This window comes from Tupaia chinensis, unplaced genomic scaffold (genome assembly GCF_000334495.1).
Source record: "Tupaia chinensis unplaced genomic scaffold, TupChi_1.0 Scaffold143758_1, whole genome shotgun sequence".
Classification (NCBI taxonomy): Eukaryota; Metazoa; Chordata; class Mammalia; order Scandentia; family Tupaiidae; genus Tupaia; species Tupaia belangeri.
Genome location: NW_006203607.1, coordinates 2,156,082 through 2,173,554, shown reverse-complemented (window position 1 = coordinate 2,173,554; position 17,473 = coordinate 2,156,082). Strand labels below are relative to the sequence as shown.

Genomic DNA, 17,473 nt, shown 5'->3' with positions numbered 1-17,473 from the left:
CCCTGTTCAGGTAACGAACATAATCAAACGACTGAAAAGTTTGACATAGAACCTAAACCCAACTCCGACACAAACAGTGACTCCCCAGACGAAGGTCTCGATCACAATACCCCTGCTAAGTGTAAACGAGAGCATCAAGGTTATTCTGAAACCTCTGTCTGTGCTTCTAAAAGGCCATGTACAGAGGATACCATGTTGGAACTTCTGTTGCGCTTGAAACACTTAAGCTTGAAAAACTCAATAACACATGGATCTTTCTCAGGGTCGTTGCAGGGGTACCCGTCCAGTGGTGCTAAGTCTCTTCAGTCGGTCTCATCTACCATCTCAGACCTTAATTTCCAAAATCAAGATGAAAATGTGCCAAGTCAGTACCTTGCACAGCTGGCGGCTAAGCCCTTTTTCTGTGAGCTTCAAGGATGCAAATACGAGTTTGTGACCAGAGAGGCTTTGTTAATGCATTATCTTAAGAAACATAATTATTCTAAAGAAAAGGTCCTTCAGTTAACCATGTTTCAACATCGGTACTCTCCATTCCAGTGTCACATTTGCCAAAGGTCATTTACGAGAAAAACACACCTTCGGATTCATTATAAAAATAAACATCAGATTGGCAGTGACAGAGCAACTCACAAACTATCAGATAATGAAAAATGCGACCACGAAGGCCCGTGCTCGGTAGACAGATTGAATGACAGTTGTCCTGCCGAACTCGGAGGTGCCCGCAGTGGTACCAACGAGAAGCCACACTGTCATTCTAAAAAGGACGAATGCAGTTCAGAAACAGATTTGGAGTCATCGTGTGAAGAAACGGAAAGTAAAACATCTGATATTTCATCACCACTAGGCAGCCATAGAGAAGAACAAGAAGGAAGAGAGGGGAGAGGGAGCCGGCGAACTGTTGCTAAAGGAAACCTGTGCTATATTCTGAATAAGTACCACAAACCATTCCATTGTATCCATAAAACTTGCAATTCCTCCTTCACCAATCTCAAAGGCTTGATTCGCCATTATAGGACTGTACATCAGTACAACAAAGAACAATTGTGTTTAGAGAAAGACAAAGCAAGAACCAAAAGGGAACTTGTCAAATGTAAAAAGATATTTGCTTGCAAATATAAGGAATGTAACAAGCGCTTCCTGTGTTCCAAAGCCCTCGCTAAGCACTGTAGTGACTCTCATAACCTCGACCATACAGAAGAGCCTAAAGTACTCTCTGAGGCCGAGTCTGCGGCCCGCTTTTCCTGTAACCAGCCTCAGTGCCCTGCTGTTTTTTACACATTCAGCAAGTTGAAGCACCACTTGATGGAACAGCATAACATTGAAAGTGAAATACATTCAGATTATGAAATTCATTGTGATCTTAATGGCTGTGGCCAGATTTTCACACATCGCAGTAATTACTCGCAGCATGTGTATTATCGACACAAAGACTATTACGATGATCTTTTTAGAAGCCAGAAAGTGGCCAATGAAAGGCTATTGAGGAGTGAAAAGGTATGTCAGACGGCTCATGCTCAGGGGCACGAACATCAGGCCACAAGGAGATCGTTTAATGCTAAGACGAAAAAATGTGGCTTAATCAAAGAAAAGAAAGCTCCAATTAGTTTTAAAACAAGAGCCGAAGCCATCCATATGTGCGTAGAGCAGTCCGAGCACACACAGTACCCCTGCATGGTTCAAGGCTGCTTATCCGTGGTGAAGCTGGAGAGCAGCATCGTGAGGCATTACAAACGTACCCATCAGATGAGTAGTGCCTATTTAGAGCAGCAAATGGAAAACCTTGTCGTCTGTGTTAAGTACGGTACCAAAATTAAGGAGGAGCCCCCTTCAGAAGCAGAACCCTGTATAAAGAAAGAAGAAGGCAGCAGCTGTGAGTCAGAGCACACAAAGCACAGCCATCCGCCAGGGGGCAGTAGCATACCCCTCCAGAACACTGAGGCCTCTCACCCAGGGGAAAGGGATGGAGGCCCAAAAGGGTGTACAGAAAGCAGTCCAGCATTTGATGCAGATCCTCTGCTCTACCGGGGGACTTTGAAATGTAACCACAGCTCAGAAACCACTTCTTTGGAACCATGTAATATGGTTCAGCCTCCTCCCTGTAAAATAGAAAATTCCATACCTAATCCCAGTGGGACTGAAAGTGGAACTTACTTCACAAGTTTCCAGCTGCCTTTACCAAGGATCAAAGACTCAGAAACTGGGCAGCATAGTTCAGGGCAAGAAAACACTGTAAAAAATTTCACCCATGTTCCAAAAGAGAATTTTAGGAAGCATTCGCAGCCCAGGTCGTTTGATTTGAAGACTTATAAACCTATGGGATTTGAATCTTCATTCCTGAAATTTATTCAGGAAAGTGAAGAGAAGGACGATGATTTCGATGATTGGGAACCTTCAGAGCACTTAACATTAAATAATTCTTCACAGCCCAGTCATGACTTAACGGGGAGTGTTATGGCAGATACTGTGGTGAATGACAATGATCCTGAAGTCGACATACCTCATCCTTCCAGTGATTCTACAATTCATGAGAATCTGACTGCAATCCCACCTTTGATAGTAGCTGAAACAACAACAGTTCCTTCCTTAGAAAACCTGAGGGTTGTATTGGACAAAGCATTAACAGACTGTGGAGAGCTTGCCTTAAAACAGCTTCATTATCTTCGGCCAGTGGTTGTCCTTGAAAGATCTAAGTTTTCCACGCCAATTTTAGACTTGTTTCCAACAAAAAAGACAGATGAACTTTGTGTAGGAAGTTCCTGAACAGCAATTTTGTTGTAGAAACAGACTGACTCCAACACTGCAACATGGGGACAAATTGCCAACTTGAACAAAGGCTGAGACCCAGCCACACACTGTTGTTTAGGGTAGAATAGGCTGTGTATTTACATGAATGTATAATATCTATGTCAGCAGTATTGGCTGAGTCCATTAGCTCTCCAGTTGGTTTATTGATTGGGTTTTTTTTTTGTTTATTAAAAAAAAAAATGGAACTGTACTCTTGTTTGGTGCTAATTAATACATCAAAATATACTGGGGCTTCCTTTTTCAAATTAAGTGTGCATGATTGTTTATGGAGCAGATACTAAGGTCCCAGGGTGGGAGGGTTAGGGAGAGGGATATGGAGTTCTTACTTGACTTGAATGTGCACCCGAGGGTGCTTTGTGTAATATATTGTACACTACAGCATCTTATATTTTTTGAGTTGAGTTTCAATAAATTACAATTTTTCACCCACTTCTTGTTTACTCACAATGAGTTGTCATGCCACATGCCAACTGGAATTGCACTCGTATTTTCTGGAATGTGCACTAATATTTTACCCCTGTAATTTTTTGTTTCTTACCGACCAAACTGTTCAGATCAAGGTTTCTTTTGGATGACCCTTGTCTTAAGATGTTTGTGGAATGAAAATTCTGAGACTGAGTAGTTAGTTAGCTCTGGAAATTAAGATAGTTGTCAATGGAGGAAGCTGACCCAGGTGTAGAGGAGGGGGCGTACTGAGCAGAACATGACGGGGGGATGATGGCGCCTTTCCAGGAAACTACAAATAATCTGATACACTGGCAGTAAAAGGAGCATGAGACCGGCAGGTGTGGTGGTTAAGGTGCTGGACTCTCATGGCTGGCTGTGGTTCAAGTCCTGAACCTGGTGTCTTGAAACTTAACTACACGTACGTGTGCATGTGTGTGTACCCAAAATTCTGAGAATGGAGGAGAAGGGATTGTGGTGGGGCCATCCCCTCAAGGTGTGATTTCTCGCTTTCTGTCTCTCTGTCTCTCCGACTCTCCAGAGAGCACATGCGCCCTGTAGCAAAAATCTCTCAAAAAGGAGGGGGGCACAGCGGGAAGGGTGAGATTATTGTAGAGATGAACAGGCAAGAACCACACCATGAGCACTGGAGCCATTTGGACTTGAATCTGTAGTCACTTGAGAGCCTTTGAAGGATGTTAAGCAAAGTAACACATTCAAGTTCATTTATAGAGCACTTGATGATGTAGAGCGGGCTTTGAGAAGTTGAGAATGGAAAACAATGACTTCAAATCATTGAGGCAAACTTGGTGAGGATCTGTACTAGCGTGGCAGAGGGGAAAAGTAGATAAAGTTGAAATGTTTAAGAAGATACCGAATTCTTGGCGCTTGTAGAATAAAAAGCATTTGAAGAAAACTTTGATAGTGATGTAGCCAATTGAGGTGCAATTAAAAAAAAAAAGAATAAGTGTTTTAGAAGAGGATGGAAAGCCAAGATGAATTGATCTTTGAGGGACACCCTTGTCTGATAAGGATAGTAATATGTCCTTAAAAATTGAGCGACTTTATCCTCTGTTCCATGTGAGCTTTTCAGCCACGTCTATTAGCTTACTCAAACATGCTTCTCCGTCCTATTCTCCCTGTGGTTAGCTTTTCAATACCTTTCTCTGACCCTTAAACTTTGTTTGGGGCCTGTCCCATGGCCCATTGAAAAAAAAAAAAGCTTAGGGCCAGTAGGTGATGTGATGGTTAAAGCACTGGATTCCCACATTGATGATCGTAGTTCAAATCCTGGACCTGGCAGCTTGAAAATTACACCAGGAACATGTGCGTGGGGCAGGTGATTTCTCACTTTTCCTCTCTCTGGTGAATGCATATGCCCTACAGCAAAATAATTGAATAAATGTAGAATTTCAGGCTCCATTCCAGACTTAACTGGACCAAAATCTGCATTTCAGTAAGATCTCCAGATGGTCCATAGCACAGAAAAGTTCTAGGAGCACTGGTCTGGAATACAAAGTAGGGACTGCTGTGAGAATTAAGGGTAATTACAGTTTTTAGCACTTTACATAAGATTATCCCATTGAATTTTCATAACCCACGAAGTAGGTCCTGTTGTCCTTATTTAACAGATGAAGTGTCTTGCTTAGCTGACAAAGAGATGGGACCCAGTCCCCAATCTCGTCTGACTGGAAGACTCAGAGAGGGGCACTTACTGTGAAGGAATCACGGAAAGTTACAGGCAGTATTCGAAGTACCCCAAACACCACAGTTGTGTAATTAAACGTGAGTTGGCGAGAGAGGTTGCAGTGTAGGTAAAAGCCGAGTCTGGCCGGTCCTGCTCCGCAGCCCCACCCGGTGTTGTCATTGCCTCCTTTGACTGTGGAGATGGAACACGTGTGCATAGCTCTGGTCACTAACCTTTGCAAAAGTTACGTTTGCTGCCTTTTTGAGAAGTCTAGAAGAAAAGTTCCTCCCACCCCGAGGTAACCTGTGGTGCCTCGGCTTTATGCCACTGCTTCACACTCTCATGTAAAGTGGGGTCTGTTTAGGTCTAGAAGAGGGCTCTACACCTCAAGAGTGGATTCTGTGACTGCATTTGGGAGTCTGTACCAGTCTGAGGAAGATAACCAGAATAGCCAGGAGATTTGAAAACCTGTCAACATTTGACCAGCCTGTGGCATGGAGGTTAAGGTGGCTGGATCCCACATGGCTACCTGTGCTGTTCGAGTCCCAGATCCAGCAGCTTAAAAAGTGCCAAGCTCACCTGCAGGCCCACAGTCCCAAGAGGGGAAGGAATGCAGTGTGGCCATCCCCTCTGGGGGGTGTTTTCTCACTCTCCCTGTCTCTGTCTCTGGCAAACATGCCTAGGGCAAACTAAAAATAAGCAAAATTTGTGCAAAACCAAACCTGTTGTCATGTATTGGGCAGGTTTCACCTGGAAAAGAGAAACCAGAGGCACAGGGAAGCTGAGTGAGTGAGAAGCCAGATACTTACCCAGCTAGTCCCTGGGTGCTAAGTGAAGAAAACTTAGGACGTCTTCTGCATCATAGAGTCGGTAGGGAAGACAGGCATGTAGAAGATACTACAAATAGTTCACTAAAAGCACTGTCGAAAAAGCCCCAGGCCAAGAAAGAGAACCACAAAAGCTTCCTGATGAAGTGATGTTTAAACTGAAACTGAAGAATTGAAAGGTTCGCCAGGCTCAGGAAGATGGTCACTCACTGTGTACAACGTGTGTGGGGCCAGAGCGTGGTGTGACATCATGAGTGACAGTGATGAGACTGCTGTCGCTGCCGTTGAGAGTGAATGGGAGAGGGACAGTACGGAAGGTTGGGTGGCTAAGCAGGAGCCAGGTGTTTAGTGGCCTGAAGTCATCTAGACTTTGGATTTTGTTTGAAAGGCAACAAAGAACCTTAGGAAAGCTTGAAAGCAGACATTGCTTAAGTTAAGTTGTAACAAAGCATGATGTGGAAGACTACGGAGTGGACGTGACTGTGACAGCTGGTTGATGGATAGCACGATTACAGGTGGCCTGAAATGCCTGTCATCGTGATAAATTCATCAGTGGACGTGTCCAGGTGTCCAAGAGAAAGTCAAACAGGAGATGACGTTTGTTTTTACAAGATTTTCTTTGAAGCACCTTATACTCAAGATTGATGACACGTGGTCTATAGTTACTACTGAAGATTGCCCTTTCCTGTATGTATGGCATGGCTCTTGGACACAAATTACTGAATCTTCATTATGACTCCACAGGGTTGGAATTATTCTCCCTTTACAAATGAAGATATTTGAGCCTCAGGTTAAATTACTTGTCCAAAGTAACAAGGTTACTGAATAGGTCCAAGTTTGGACCCAGATCCACCATGCTCCCAAGACTTTTTTAAAGTATATTGCTTTCTTTTTTTTTTTTGGAGAGATTTTTGCTACAGGGGGCGTGCGCTCGCCAGACAGACAGAAAACAGAAAGCGAGAAATCACCCCCCAGGGGGGATGGTTACACCGCAATCCCTTCTCCTCCATTCTCCTCTCTTGGGCACGCACGCACACGCGCCCGGTGTGAGTTTTAAGCCACCGGATCCGGGACGCGAACTGTGGTCGACTACGTGGGAGTCCAACGACATAGCCATTACGCTAACTGCTGGTTCCCAGTATATTGCTTTCTTTCATGAGAAATAGGCAGGGACCCCAATAGCCCAGGGTCTTAGGCCACAGTCCTCCCCCAGCCTTCCACACACCGGCCGGAATTGTGGGTATACCTGGCATGTGCAGGGCAACCTAGGGTCTGGCTCCATTGTCACACAGTGGTACCCTACTGCCCGCACCACTATGGCCAGGCCTCAAGCCTTTTTTTTTTTTTTCCTAGAATATGTAGGCTCTTGCCAGAGGCTGAGAAAGAGGAAGAGGAGAGAGGCTGGCAGGTGGTGAGGTGGTTAAGGTGCTGGACTCCCACTTGGCCGACTGCAGTTTGAGTCCTGAACCTGGGGGCTTGCTTTCTCTCTCTCTCTCTCTCTCTCTCTATCTCTCTGTCTGTCTCTCTGGTCAAGTGGAAGAGTACCTATAGCAAATTAAGAGGAGAATGGAGGAGAAGGGATTGTGGCGTGACCATCCCCCCTGGGGGGTGTTTTCTCGCTTTCTGTCTCTATGTCTCTCTCTGTCTGTCTGGCGAGCACACGCGCCCTACAGTGAAAATCTCTCCAAAAAAAAAGAGAGAGGAGAAAATGCTCCAGAGGGTGAATGGCCACACTATGCTGCAATCTCCCTCCATCTCTCCCGCCTTTTGTGATTCTGAGCACATACACACACACGCCTGGCATGTTTCTCAAGCCACTGGTCTGGGACCTGAACCATGCGTTTGGCCATGTGGGATCTGACTGGCTTAAACACCAGAGCGCAGAGCTGGCCTCCGATAACCTCTCTTAACAGTTACTTTGTAATGTTTCTGTACAAATACCACAATTATGATAGATAATTTGATGAACAGTTTTGCTATGAAGATATGTGCACTGACTTAAAAAAATTCGAATACCTACTATGCGCAAAAAGCAAGGGATAAATTTATAGTCAATAAAACAGACATGGTTCTTGTCTTCCTTGAGTTCAACCAAAAATTACACGAAATAACTATAATTGTGTTAAATGCTTTAAAAGTCAAGTATAGATGCCACATAACTCTCCTCCCCTGACACCCCCCCCCGCCCCTGACCTGGGGGCACAGGTGCTCACCAGAGAGAGAAGGAGAGGAGAAAGAGTCCCTCACGGTGTGCACTCTGCATTCCTCCTGTTTCTCCGTCCTGACAGGACTTGGGGCATGCGTGCACACGCTCGAATCCAGGATTCAAACCAGGATAGGCATGTGGGTTCTATCTCCGTTAATCACAGGTCATGGGACTGGCCCAGTCCTTCATTTTATCTAGTATAGGGAATCTCGGGAAACGATTCCATTGTTACACCCTTTTTCCAAAAAGTTTCTAGTTAGCATTCTTTAATGGTTTGTGACCTGTGTTTAACCTGTGACAATCAGATCTTCCTGGTGTTACTTGAATAACATTCTCGCTAGAAAGGGTTCTGACTATGCTCAGTCTCTCCTAAGCCAGTGAGTCACGTCACCTTACATAACTACGACATTTCCAACAGCATTTTAGACCCTATTTTCTGGCAAGCAACTCCCCACGCCCCCTCCTGTCAGAGGGAAATAGTTACCTCTTCCCCACCAGGCTTCTCTGTTCTGCTCTTTCTCTCCTTCAACCCATATGAACAATTTGGAATCCGTGGCGGCTGACGTCCATGTCCCTATCTTGTATAGCATCAATTGTTTTCTTTTTTGGAGAGGTTTTTGCTCTAGGGCGCATGCGCTCGCCAGACAGAGACAGAGAGACAGAAAGCGAGAAATCACCCCCCCGGGGAGGATGGTCACGCCGCAATCCCTTCTCTTCCATTCTCTCGGGATCTTGGGCACGCACACACACACGCCCGGCGTGAGTTTTAAGGACGCAAACCGCGGTCGACTACGTGGGAGTCCAGCGACATAGCCATTACGCTAACTGCTGGTTCCTAGCATCAGTTGTTTTCTAAGAATTATTTACTTAATTTTATTTTTTATTATTCTTTAACTTAACCAGAGAAAGAGAGAATGAAAGTGAAAAAGCAAGCAACCAGATTCAGGACTTGAACTGTGGTTGGCCATGTGAGATTCTAGCATACCAATCAGCACATCACCTGCTGACTTCGAATCAGAAGTTTTTAAAAATTAAATTTGTCAGGGAAAACCAGCAGTTAGCGTAATGGCTATGTCGTTGGACTCCCACGTAGTCGACCACCGCGGTTCACGTCCCGGACCCGGTGGCTTAAAACTCATGCCGGGTGCGTGTGCGTGCGTGCCCAAGATCCCAAGAGGAGAATGGAGGAGAAGGGATTGCAGTGTGACCATCCCCCCTGGAGGGTGATTTCTCGCTTTCGGTCTCTATGCCTCTCTCTGTCTGTCTGGCGAGCACATGCGCCCTATAGCAAAAACCTCTCCAAAAAAAAAAAAAAATTAAATTTGTTGGGACCAGCAGATGGCATAATGGTTACATCACTGAACTCCCACATAGTCGACCATGGTTTGAGTCCCAGACCCCGTGGCTTAAAACTCGTCCCAGGTGCATGTGTGCCCGTGCCCGAAATCCTGAGTGGAGAATGGTGGAAAAGGGACTGTGGCATGGCCATCCCCCATGGGGGGCAATTTCTCACTTCCTCTCTCTCTCTCGCTCTCTCATTCTCTGTCTCTCTGCGAGAGCACACTCACCATAGCAAAAATCTCTCTTAAAAAGAAAAAAATTGTCATGGGCCAGCAGGTGGCACGGTGGTTAAGGCACTAGACTGCCACAGGCCAACTACAGCTGGAGTCCTGGACCCAATAGCTTGAAAATCACACTGTATGCATGTGCATGCTGCGAAAATCCCAGGAGAATGGAGAAGGGATTGTGGCGTGGCCATCCCCACTGGGGTGGGGGGGGGATGGTGATTCCTCATTTTCCCTCTATCTGTTTCTCTCCAGCAAGTGCATGTGCCTTGTGGCAAAATCCTAAAAATGTAAAAAAAAAAAAAAAAAAAAAAAAAAAAACAACTGTCTTCACTGACCCTTTCTTATTGTGCCCCTCCTCTGGGCACAAGCTCTTGGGTTCTTGCCGTCTTTGTCATCTGATCTTGAAGTTTAGATTATATCCTTGAACGTAAACTATCCTTTCTCATGAAAGCTTTTGGCAAACAGATTATATATACATATATGTGTGTATGTATATATATATATTTTTTTTTTTAAGAGGTTTTTGCCTTAGGGAACATGAGCTCACTGGAGGAGAGACTGTGAGAGGGAAAGCGAGAAATCGCCCCCCAGGGAGGACGGCCATGCCACAACCCCTTTTCCATTCTCCGGTATATTGGGCACGCATGCACACACACCCAGGATGTTTCAAGTCACCGAGTGCAGAACTCGAACTGCAGTCAGCCATGTGGGAGTCCAGTGAGGTAACCGCCACACCACCTGCTGGCCCCCACGTGTTATATCTTAGTACCGCCTTGCTGAGGAGTAGGTAGGTCGGTAGGTGCTAGTCAGTAACAGTGCCTAACATGTCCCACGGTTGACACTGTAGCACACAACTCTTTACAAAGTGCACAAAAAGTTTTTGTTGTTGTTGTTCCTAATACAAAATTTGTAAAGGAGGTGGAACCCTTTTCTGTACATAGATAAAACAAGGGCTAAGTATGCAAAAAGCCTTTCCAAAGGTCACAGTTTCTAAACAACAGTGACCTCTGAAAAGGAAGGAATGCCAGGAAACGACTCAGTAGTGACCTTCCACATCCCCCCAGGGAATGACAGAAAGCCCTCTGGCCAGCATGTGGCATGGGGAAGGTGCTGGGCCCCACATTGCCAACTACACGGTTTAAGGACTGGCCCGTGACTTGAGAAGCACATGGGGGCATATGTGTGGGTTTGCCCAGAACCCCAAAAGGAGAGGAGAGGTTGGGACGTGCCCAGGAGTGCTTTCTCACTTTGTCTCTCTCGGGAGATGCTAACGCCTTCTCTGGCAAAAAACATATTTTTAGGAAGAAAGCTCTCAGGTTATGGGAGCATACTCCGGATGCTCCTGGCTGAAACTGCCTGGGAGACCCGGGCTCCAATCCTGGCCCACCCTAAAAAAGATGGATGTGGAGGGGCCAGCAGATTACATAGTGGTTACATTGCTGAACTCTCACATGGCATATCATAGTTCGAATCCCAGACCCAGTGGCTTGAAAAATCACGCTGGGCACATATGTGTGTGTGTGCCCAAGATAGTGGGAGGAGAATGGGAGAGAAAAGATTGTGGCATGGCCATTCCCTCTGGGGGGTGATTTTTCACTTTCCCTCTCTCTCTCTTTCTATGTCTCTCTCTCTCTCTTTCTCTCTGGCAAGCATACATGCCCTAAAGCAAAAACTAAAATAATAATAAAATTTAAAAGATGGGCATGGTGGCACATACCTATGGTCCCAGGTACTTGGGAACTGAGGCAGGAGAAGCATGACAGTGATGTCTTTTTTTGTTGTTGTTGTTAGAATTATTCATTTAATGTGTTTGTTTATTTTTTTATTTTTCTATAGGGCACATTTGCTTACCAGAGAGAGAGAAAGCAAGCCACCAGGTCTGGGACTTGAACTGCCTTTGGCCATGTGGGAGTCCAGCACCTTACCCACCATGCCACCTGCTGGCTCCCAAGATAGTGACGTCTTAACCTTAAAAAATAAACCAAAAATGACCGGCAAGGTGGCATGGTGGTTGGGGTGCTGGACTCACACATGGCTGACTGCAGTTCGAGTTCCAGACCTGGTAGCTTTCTCTTTCTCTCTCTGTCTCATCAAATTAAAAAGAAAAAAATAATGATGCATAAAATAAAATGTAAAATTTTTTAAAACAAAACAAGAAACACCAGGTACGTGTATACGCACACATACACAAGCCCTCTTTTAAATTCTTCCTCCTCGCATTTCCACTCAATGCAACTTAGTGTTTTCATTTCTCATGTGAGAGTAACTGCCGTCCATTTCATGATTGCTGGAAGTGTTCTGTATCGACACTCTCCAAGAAGATAAACAATGTGGTTATTGAAATTGTAGTAAAACGTAAAATCCAGCCCTTTGGTTACACTCCACGTTTCAAGTGACTGTGACTGCAGTCCTGGACGGGCAGACGGAGATGTCTCCACCGCTGCAGGAGGCTCTCTAGGAGGAGCCGTGCCAGAGCGAGGCGCAGCCAGAGGTCAGAGAAAGCGTATGAAGGGCCCGGAAGCCTGAGCGCCTGGTGGGCTTTGATTGAGAAGGCTCCCTGGGTGAGTGTGGAGCAAGCTGACCTTAGGGACAGTGACATCACAAAGCACAGCTCACAGTGGCCCAGAGCGCCTGGCTTCCGGCCACTCTGCCTAACGCATACCTGGATTCCCGACGCCTCTGCACATGTAGTTCCTGGAGCCGCTGTCTTGCTGAAATGTCAACATCTTCACCTTCTTCCTGGGACGGCCTCTTAGACTCTCTCTCTCTGAACACAATATGGAATTGGATACAAGCAACCTTCCTGGGAGAGACCAGCACGCCTCAGCAAATGAATCTGGGGCTGCTGGAAAACCTCGCTCCGGCAGTACAAGTCATCCTGGGGGTCTCCTTCTTGCTGTTGTTGGCGATAGGACTATATGCCCTGTGGAAACGAAGCGTCCGGTCCATTCAGGTTGTCCTCTTTCCTTTCATTTCTTTAAAGAATTATTTGTTTCATTTTATTTATTATCATTATTTTTAAATTTTGACCAGAGAGAGACAGAGACAAGGAAAGGGAGAAAGCAAGCCACCAGGGCCGGGACTCCAACTGTGGTCAGCCATGTGGGAGTCCAGCGCCTTAACCACCACGCCACCTGCTGGCCCCATCCTTTTTTCTTACAGAGAGATTTAGATATTGTAACGAGATCCGTTCGTTCTTTCCCAGTTGTCACCACTCAGCTTTGAGATCATGTAGGTGAGCAAGCGTGGACCTTGGTTTTTTACATTGGTTGAAACCAATTTTTCTTGAAAATCTCCACCAGTTACATTTTGAGCATAAAAATGCTCTTTCTCGGGACCAGCAGGTGGCATAATTGGTACATTGATAGACTCCCGTGTAGTCTATTGTGGTTTGAGTCCCAGACCGGTGGCTTAAAACTCATCCTGGGTGCGTATGCATGCGTGCGTGCCCAAAATCCCGAGAGGAGAATGGAGGAGAAGGGATGGCAAGCGACCATCCCCCTAGGGGTTGATGTCTCACTTTCTGTCTCTCTGTCTTTCCGTCTCTCCAGTGAGCACACATGCAAAAATCTCTAAAAAAAAAAAAAAAAACCAAGCAAGCAAGCTTTTCCGTTTTTCTTGTGATGGCCTTTGACTTATCTACTATAATAAAATAGGTCACGCATGTCCGTAACCTGCGCAGGGAGCCTTTCCCCACATGGACTCGATCCCTTACTGATTTCCGAGTGGGCCTGTGTGCGTAGTCCAGGCACTGTGGTATAATGGGCTGGGGGTGTCCTTTCGTCCTTCCTCTCCCATTGCCTCTGGTTCGTTTTTGTGTTTTAACCAGAGAAGTCTCCATAAACAAGCAGGTCTCCTGGGGAGAGGAATACGATTGTGAGAAACAGGACTTCACATACTTCCACATACTTCCGTGTTCTCACCACAAGTAGCAGCTTATGTATCATCCAAGCGCTTTGGGAATCTCACCCATTTCACAAAATGGATAGAGGTTATTTTCACAGGGAGAATGAGAAATCTGGGGAGCACTGAGGTTCAGTAGACATTTAAGGAGACAGGATTTAAGGGTGACTTTTAAAAATACATCTCAAGGCCATCAGGTGGCATAGTGGCTAGGGCTCTGGACTCCCATATAGGCTACTGTGGTTTGAGTCCCAGACCAAGTGGCTTAAAACTCATAGCAGACTCATATAACTCTCTCTCTCTTTCTCTCTCTCTCTCTTTTTTTTTTTTAAAGAGATGACTTTTAGAAAAATACTATCTTGGGGCCAGTGGGTGGCATGGTGGTTAAGGTACTGGACATGCACATGACTGACTGTAGTTGGAACCCCAGACTGCTGGCTTGAAAATCACACCAGGCGCGTGTGTGTGAGTGCCCTAAATCCCGAGAGGAAAATGGAGAAGGGACTACAGTGTGGCCACTCTCCCTGAGGAGTGGTTTCTCACTTTCCCTCTCTCTGTCTCTCACCAGTAAGTACACACATCCTAAGGAGGTAAAAAAACACCTCACTTTGATAGAGAAAAATGGCTTTCTTAGCTTCCTTTTTTTTCTTTAAAGAACTACTTTATTTAATTTTATTCATTCATTTATTTTTAATTTGGCCAGAGAGACACAAAGCTTCTTCCTCTTCCTCCTTTTCCTCCTCTCCCTTTTCTCCCTCTTCTCCCTCCTCTTCCTCTTCCTCTTCCTCCTCCTCCTCCTCCTCCTTCTTATTTTTTAATAGAGGTTTTTGTTTTAGCACACATGCACTCACTGGGGAGAGAGAGAAACAGTGAGAGGGAAACTGAGAAACCACCCCCCAGGGGGATGGCTTCGCTGCAATCCCTTCTCCTCCGTTCTCCTCCTGAGATCTTGGGCTTACATGCACACACGCCTGGCATGAGTTTCAAGCCACCAGTACCAGATTTAAACCTCAGTGGGCCATGTGAGAGTCTAGTGACATAACTACTATGCCATCCGCTGGCCTTGAAAAATGCTTTCTGGGACCAGCCGTTAGCATAATGGCTATGTCACTGGTCTCCCATGTAGTTGACGGTGGTTCGCATCCCAGACCTGGCTGCTTAAAACTCACGCCGGGCGCGTGTGCGCACGTGCCCAAGATCCTGAGAGAATGGAAGAGAAGGGATTGCGGCATGGTCATCCCCCCTGGGGGGTGATTTCTCGCTTTCTGTCTCTCTGTCTCTCTCTGTCTGGCGAGTGCACGTGCCCTATCGCAAAAAACCTCTTCAAAAAAAAAAAAAGAAAGATGCGTTCTTAAAGACCACGTGGTTTACTCAGTAAGTGCTGAGAGCAGTGATTACTGCTTTACTCTGCAGCATTCCCTCATTTTCAAATGTTGCTGTTACTCAGGAAACGTGTCTGCATGCATTTTCTTTTTACATCAAACCCCATGTAGCCGGTAAGACAGGGATAATCCTCTTCCTTTGGAGGTGAAGGAACTTGGTTACAACCTACTCAAACTCACATAGTTCATAAGTGTCAGTAAAGACGGGATTTGAACCAAATTTTTAGGATTTCAAATTCAAATTGTTCTCTACAATCTTATTTAATGTAATTCAATAGAACTAAATTCTAACAGAAATGTGTGTGTGCATATATGTGTGCGTGTCTATATGTACATACGTACTTGCATTTCAGCAAACAGGAGGATGGAAGGCAGGAAAACAGACCCTTGTTTAATTCTGGGTTTCACTCACTCAGGAGGATGAATTTGCAGGCCCACAGACACCCAGGCTGAGAGAAAAAGGCAGTTTACAGAGTGGCCGAGAACGAGTGGGGAGTCAGACCGTTTGGGCTCATACCTCACCCTGAGACCTGAGGGCAGTCCCTCAAGCTCTCCGCCCTTTCCCTGACACGTGGGGGGCAGGGGGGCTTGCTAGCCTGCCTCTGTCACAGAATGGTCTTGTGGGTTAGGGAGATATCATGTGTAAAGCTTAGCACACACGCATCCAAAAGGCAGTGCTAGTTATTACAAGGAAAGAGATGGCTGGTTTTCTTTTTATCCTGGTAAGAATCTGTCCTAGTATGTATGTGTGTGTAATATATAAGGATTTTTTTTTAAGAGTTTTGTTTTTTGTTTTTTTTTTTTGTTTCTGTTTGTTTGTTTTGTTTTGTTTTCTACAGAAAGACAGAGAGACAGAAAGCAAGAAACTACCCTCCAGGGGGGATGGCCACGCCGCAGTCCCTTCTCCTCCATTCTCCTCTCGGGATCTTGGGCACGCACGCACACACGCCCGGCATGAGTTTAAGCCACCAGGTCCAGGACTCAAACCGCAGTCAACTACATGGAAGTCCAGAGACATAGCCATTACGCCAACTGCTGGTTTCTATAAGGACTATTTTTATTATTTATTTATTTTTAAGAATTATTTAATTTGAAAAAAAAAAAGAATTATTTAATTTGAGACCAAGAGAAAGGAGAAGGGATTGTGGCATGGTCATCCCCTCTGGGGGGTGATTTCTTGCTTTCTGTCTCTGTCTCTCTCTGTCTTTCTGGCAAGTGTATGCGACCTTTAGGAAAAACTTCTCAAAAAGAATTATTTAATTTTAGGGGCCAGCAGATGGCACAATGGTTATTTCGCTAGACTCCCACACCATCAAGAACAGTTTGAGTCCTGGACCCAGTGGCTTAAACCATGCCAGGTGTGTGTGTGCCCAAAATCCCGAGAGGAGAATGGAGAAGAGATTGTGGTGTAGCCGTCCCCCTCAAGGGGTGATTTCTTCTTTTCTGTCTCTCTGACCTTCTCTGTCTCACCATTTAGCACATGCACTTATAGCAAAAATCTCTCTCTAAAAAGAGAGAGAGAGAGAATTATTTAATTTTATTTATTATCATTACTATTATTTAGTTTGACTGGAGAGAGACAGAGAGAGAGAAAAGGAAAGTGAGAAAGCAAGCTGCCAGGTCCAGGACTCAAACTGCAGTTAGCCACGGGGGAGTCCAGCATCCTTAACAACCATGCCTCCTGCCATCCTCCATTATTATTATTTTTTAATTTGATGAGAGAGGCAGTGAGAAAGCAAGCTGCCAGATCCAGGATGTAAACCGCAGTTGGCCGTGTACCATCATGCCACCTGCCGGCCCCCTTAATATATAGTTTTTAAATTTATCTCTCCCCCACCATGACCAGGAAATCCAGTTTGTCCAACCACTGTGTCTTAGAAGTATTCTTGGAAGTGAGAATTCCTGGATTCCAGTCCTGGCTGTCCACTTCCAACATATGACCTTGGGCCATGACAGGGTCCAAACTGGAAGGTGTTGGTTCTGGTTCCCTGCCTCGGCAGGTCATGCCCGGTCGAGGAGCCAGGCAAGGCGCAGAGCCACGCGTGCGGCGGGAACAGTGTCTGTTAGAATAACCTCTCAGGTGTGAGATATTTTGTGGGATGGAAGGCGTGGCATGGGAACGAGGTATCGCAGCCATTGGGTTTTTGTTTTCTTTCTCATCTAAACAGAACTATGGCATTCGCGTGACCAAGCAAGTAACGCTCGACTTCTGTTTCATTTTAGAAAATGTTGTTATTTGTGGTCACACTCTACAACCTTTACAAGAAGGGCTCAGATTTTTTTCAGGCATTGCTGGTCAACCCAGAAAGTGGTGGTCTCCAACTTCAAGACGGCACTAATTTCATCCTGTCCTTGGGTCTGCAAGAAAAAATTCTGAAAAAACTTCAGACGGTGGAAAACAAAGTGAAGGACCTGGAAGGGATGATCGTCGCCCAGAAGCCTGCCACGAGGAAGGAGTGCTCCTCCGAGCCCTACTGCAGCTGCTCCGACTGCCAGAGCCCGCTGCCCACCTCGGGCTTCACGTCCACGTCGGAAATGTGACGGACTCCCGTCTTCTCCAGAAAAGCACAGTTCCCCTCCTGTGTGCGGTGGTGTGTCAATAAAGATAGAGGACTATATTGAAGTCACCCTGCACGGGCTGGCTCATGTGC

At 45.7% G+C, this 17,473-nt stretch overlaps 2 protein-coding genes across 8 annotated transcripts in view; both read left to right on the top strand.

Annotated features, from left to right (window-relative positions):
• The window catches only part of RLF (RLF zinc finger), a 95,208-nt gene extending 91,974 nt beyond the window's left edge, over positions 1-3,234 (top strand). For all 6 annotated transcript variants that reach the window (XM_027766901.1, XM_006164945.3, XM_027766898.1 and 3 more), the window contains one exon: positions 1-3,234. In XM_027766901.1, coding sequence (XP_027622702.1) covers positions 1-2,760 — 2,760 coding nt within the window. In that variant the 3' untranslated portion in view covers positions 2,761-3,234.
• An 8,919-nt stretch (positions 3,235-12,153) lies between these two features.
• On the top strand, positions 12,154-17,473 carry TMCO2 (transmembrane and coiled-coil domains 2). 2 transcript variants are annotated; one of them, XM_006164944.2, is made up of 2 exons: positions 12,154-12,490; positions 17,109-17,473. In XM_006164944.2, the coding sequence occupies exons 1-2, from the start codon at positions 12,254-12,256 to the stop codon at positions 17,361-17,363; spliced, it is 492 nt and encodes a 163-aa protein (XP_006165006.1). In that variant the 5' UTR covers positions 12,154-12,253; the 3' UTR covers positions 17,364-17,473. The 2 variants fall into 2 exon arrangements, with proteins under 2 accessions (XP_006165006.1, XP_006165005.1); XM_006164943.2 differs by having other exon boundaries at positions 17,046-17,473.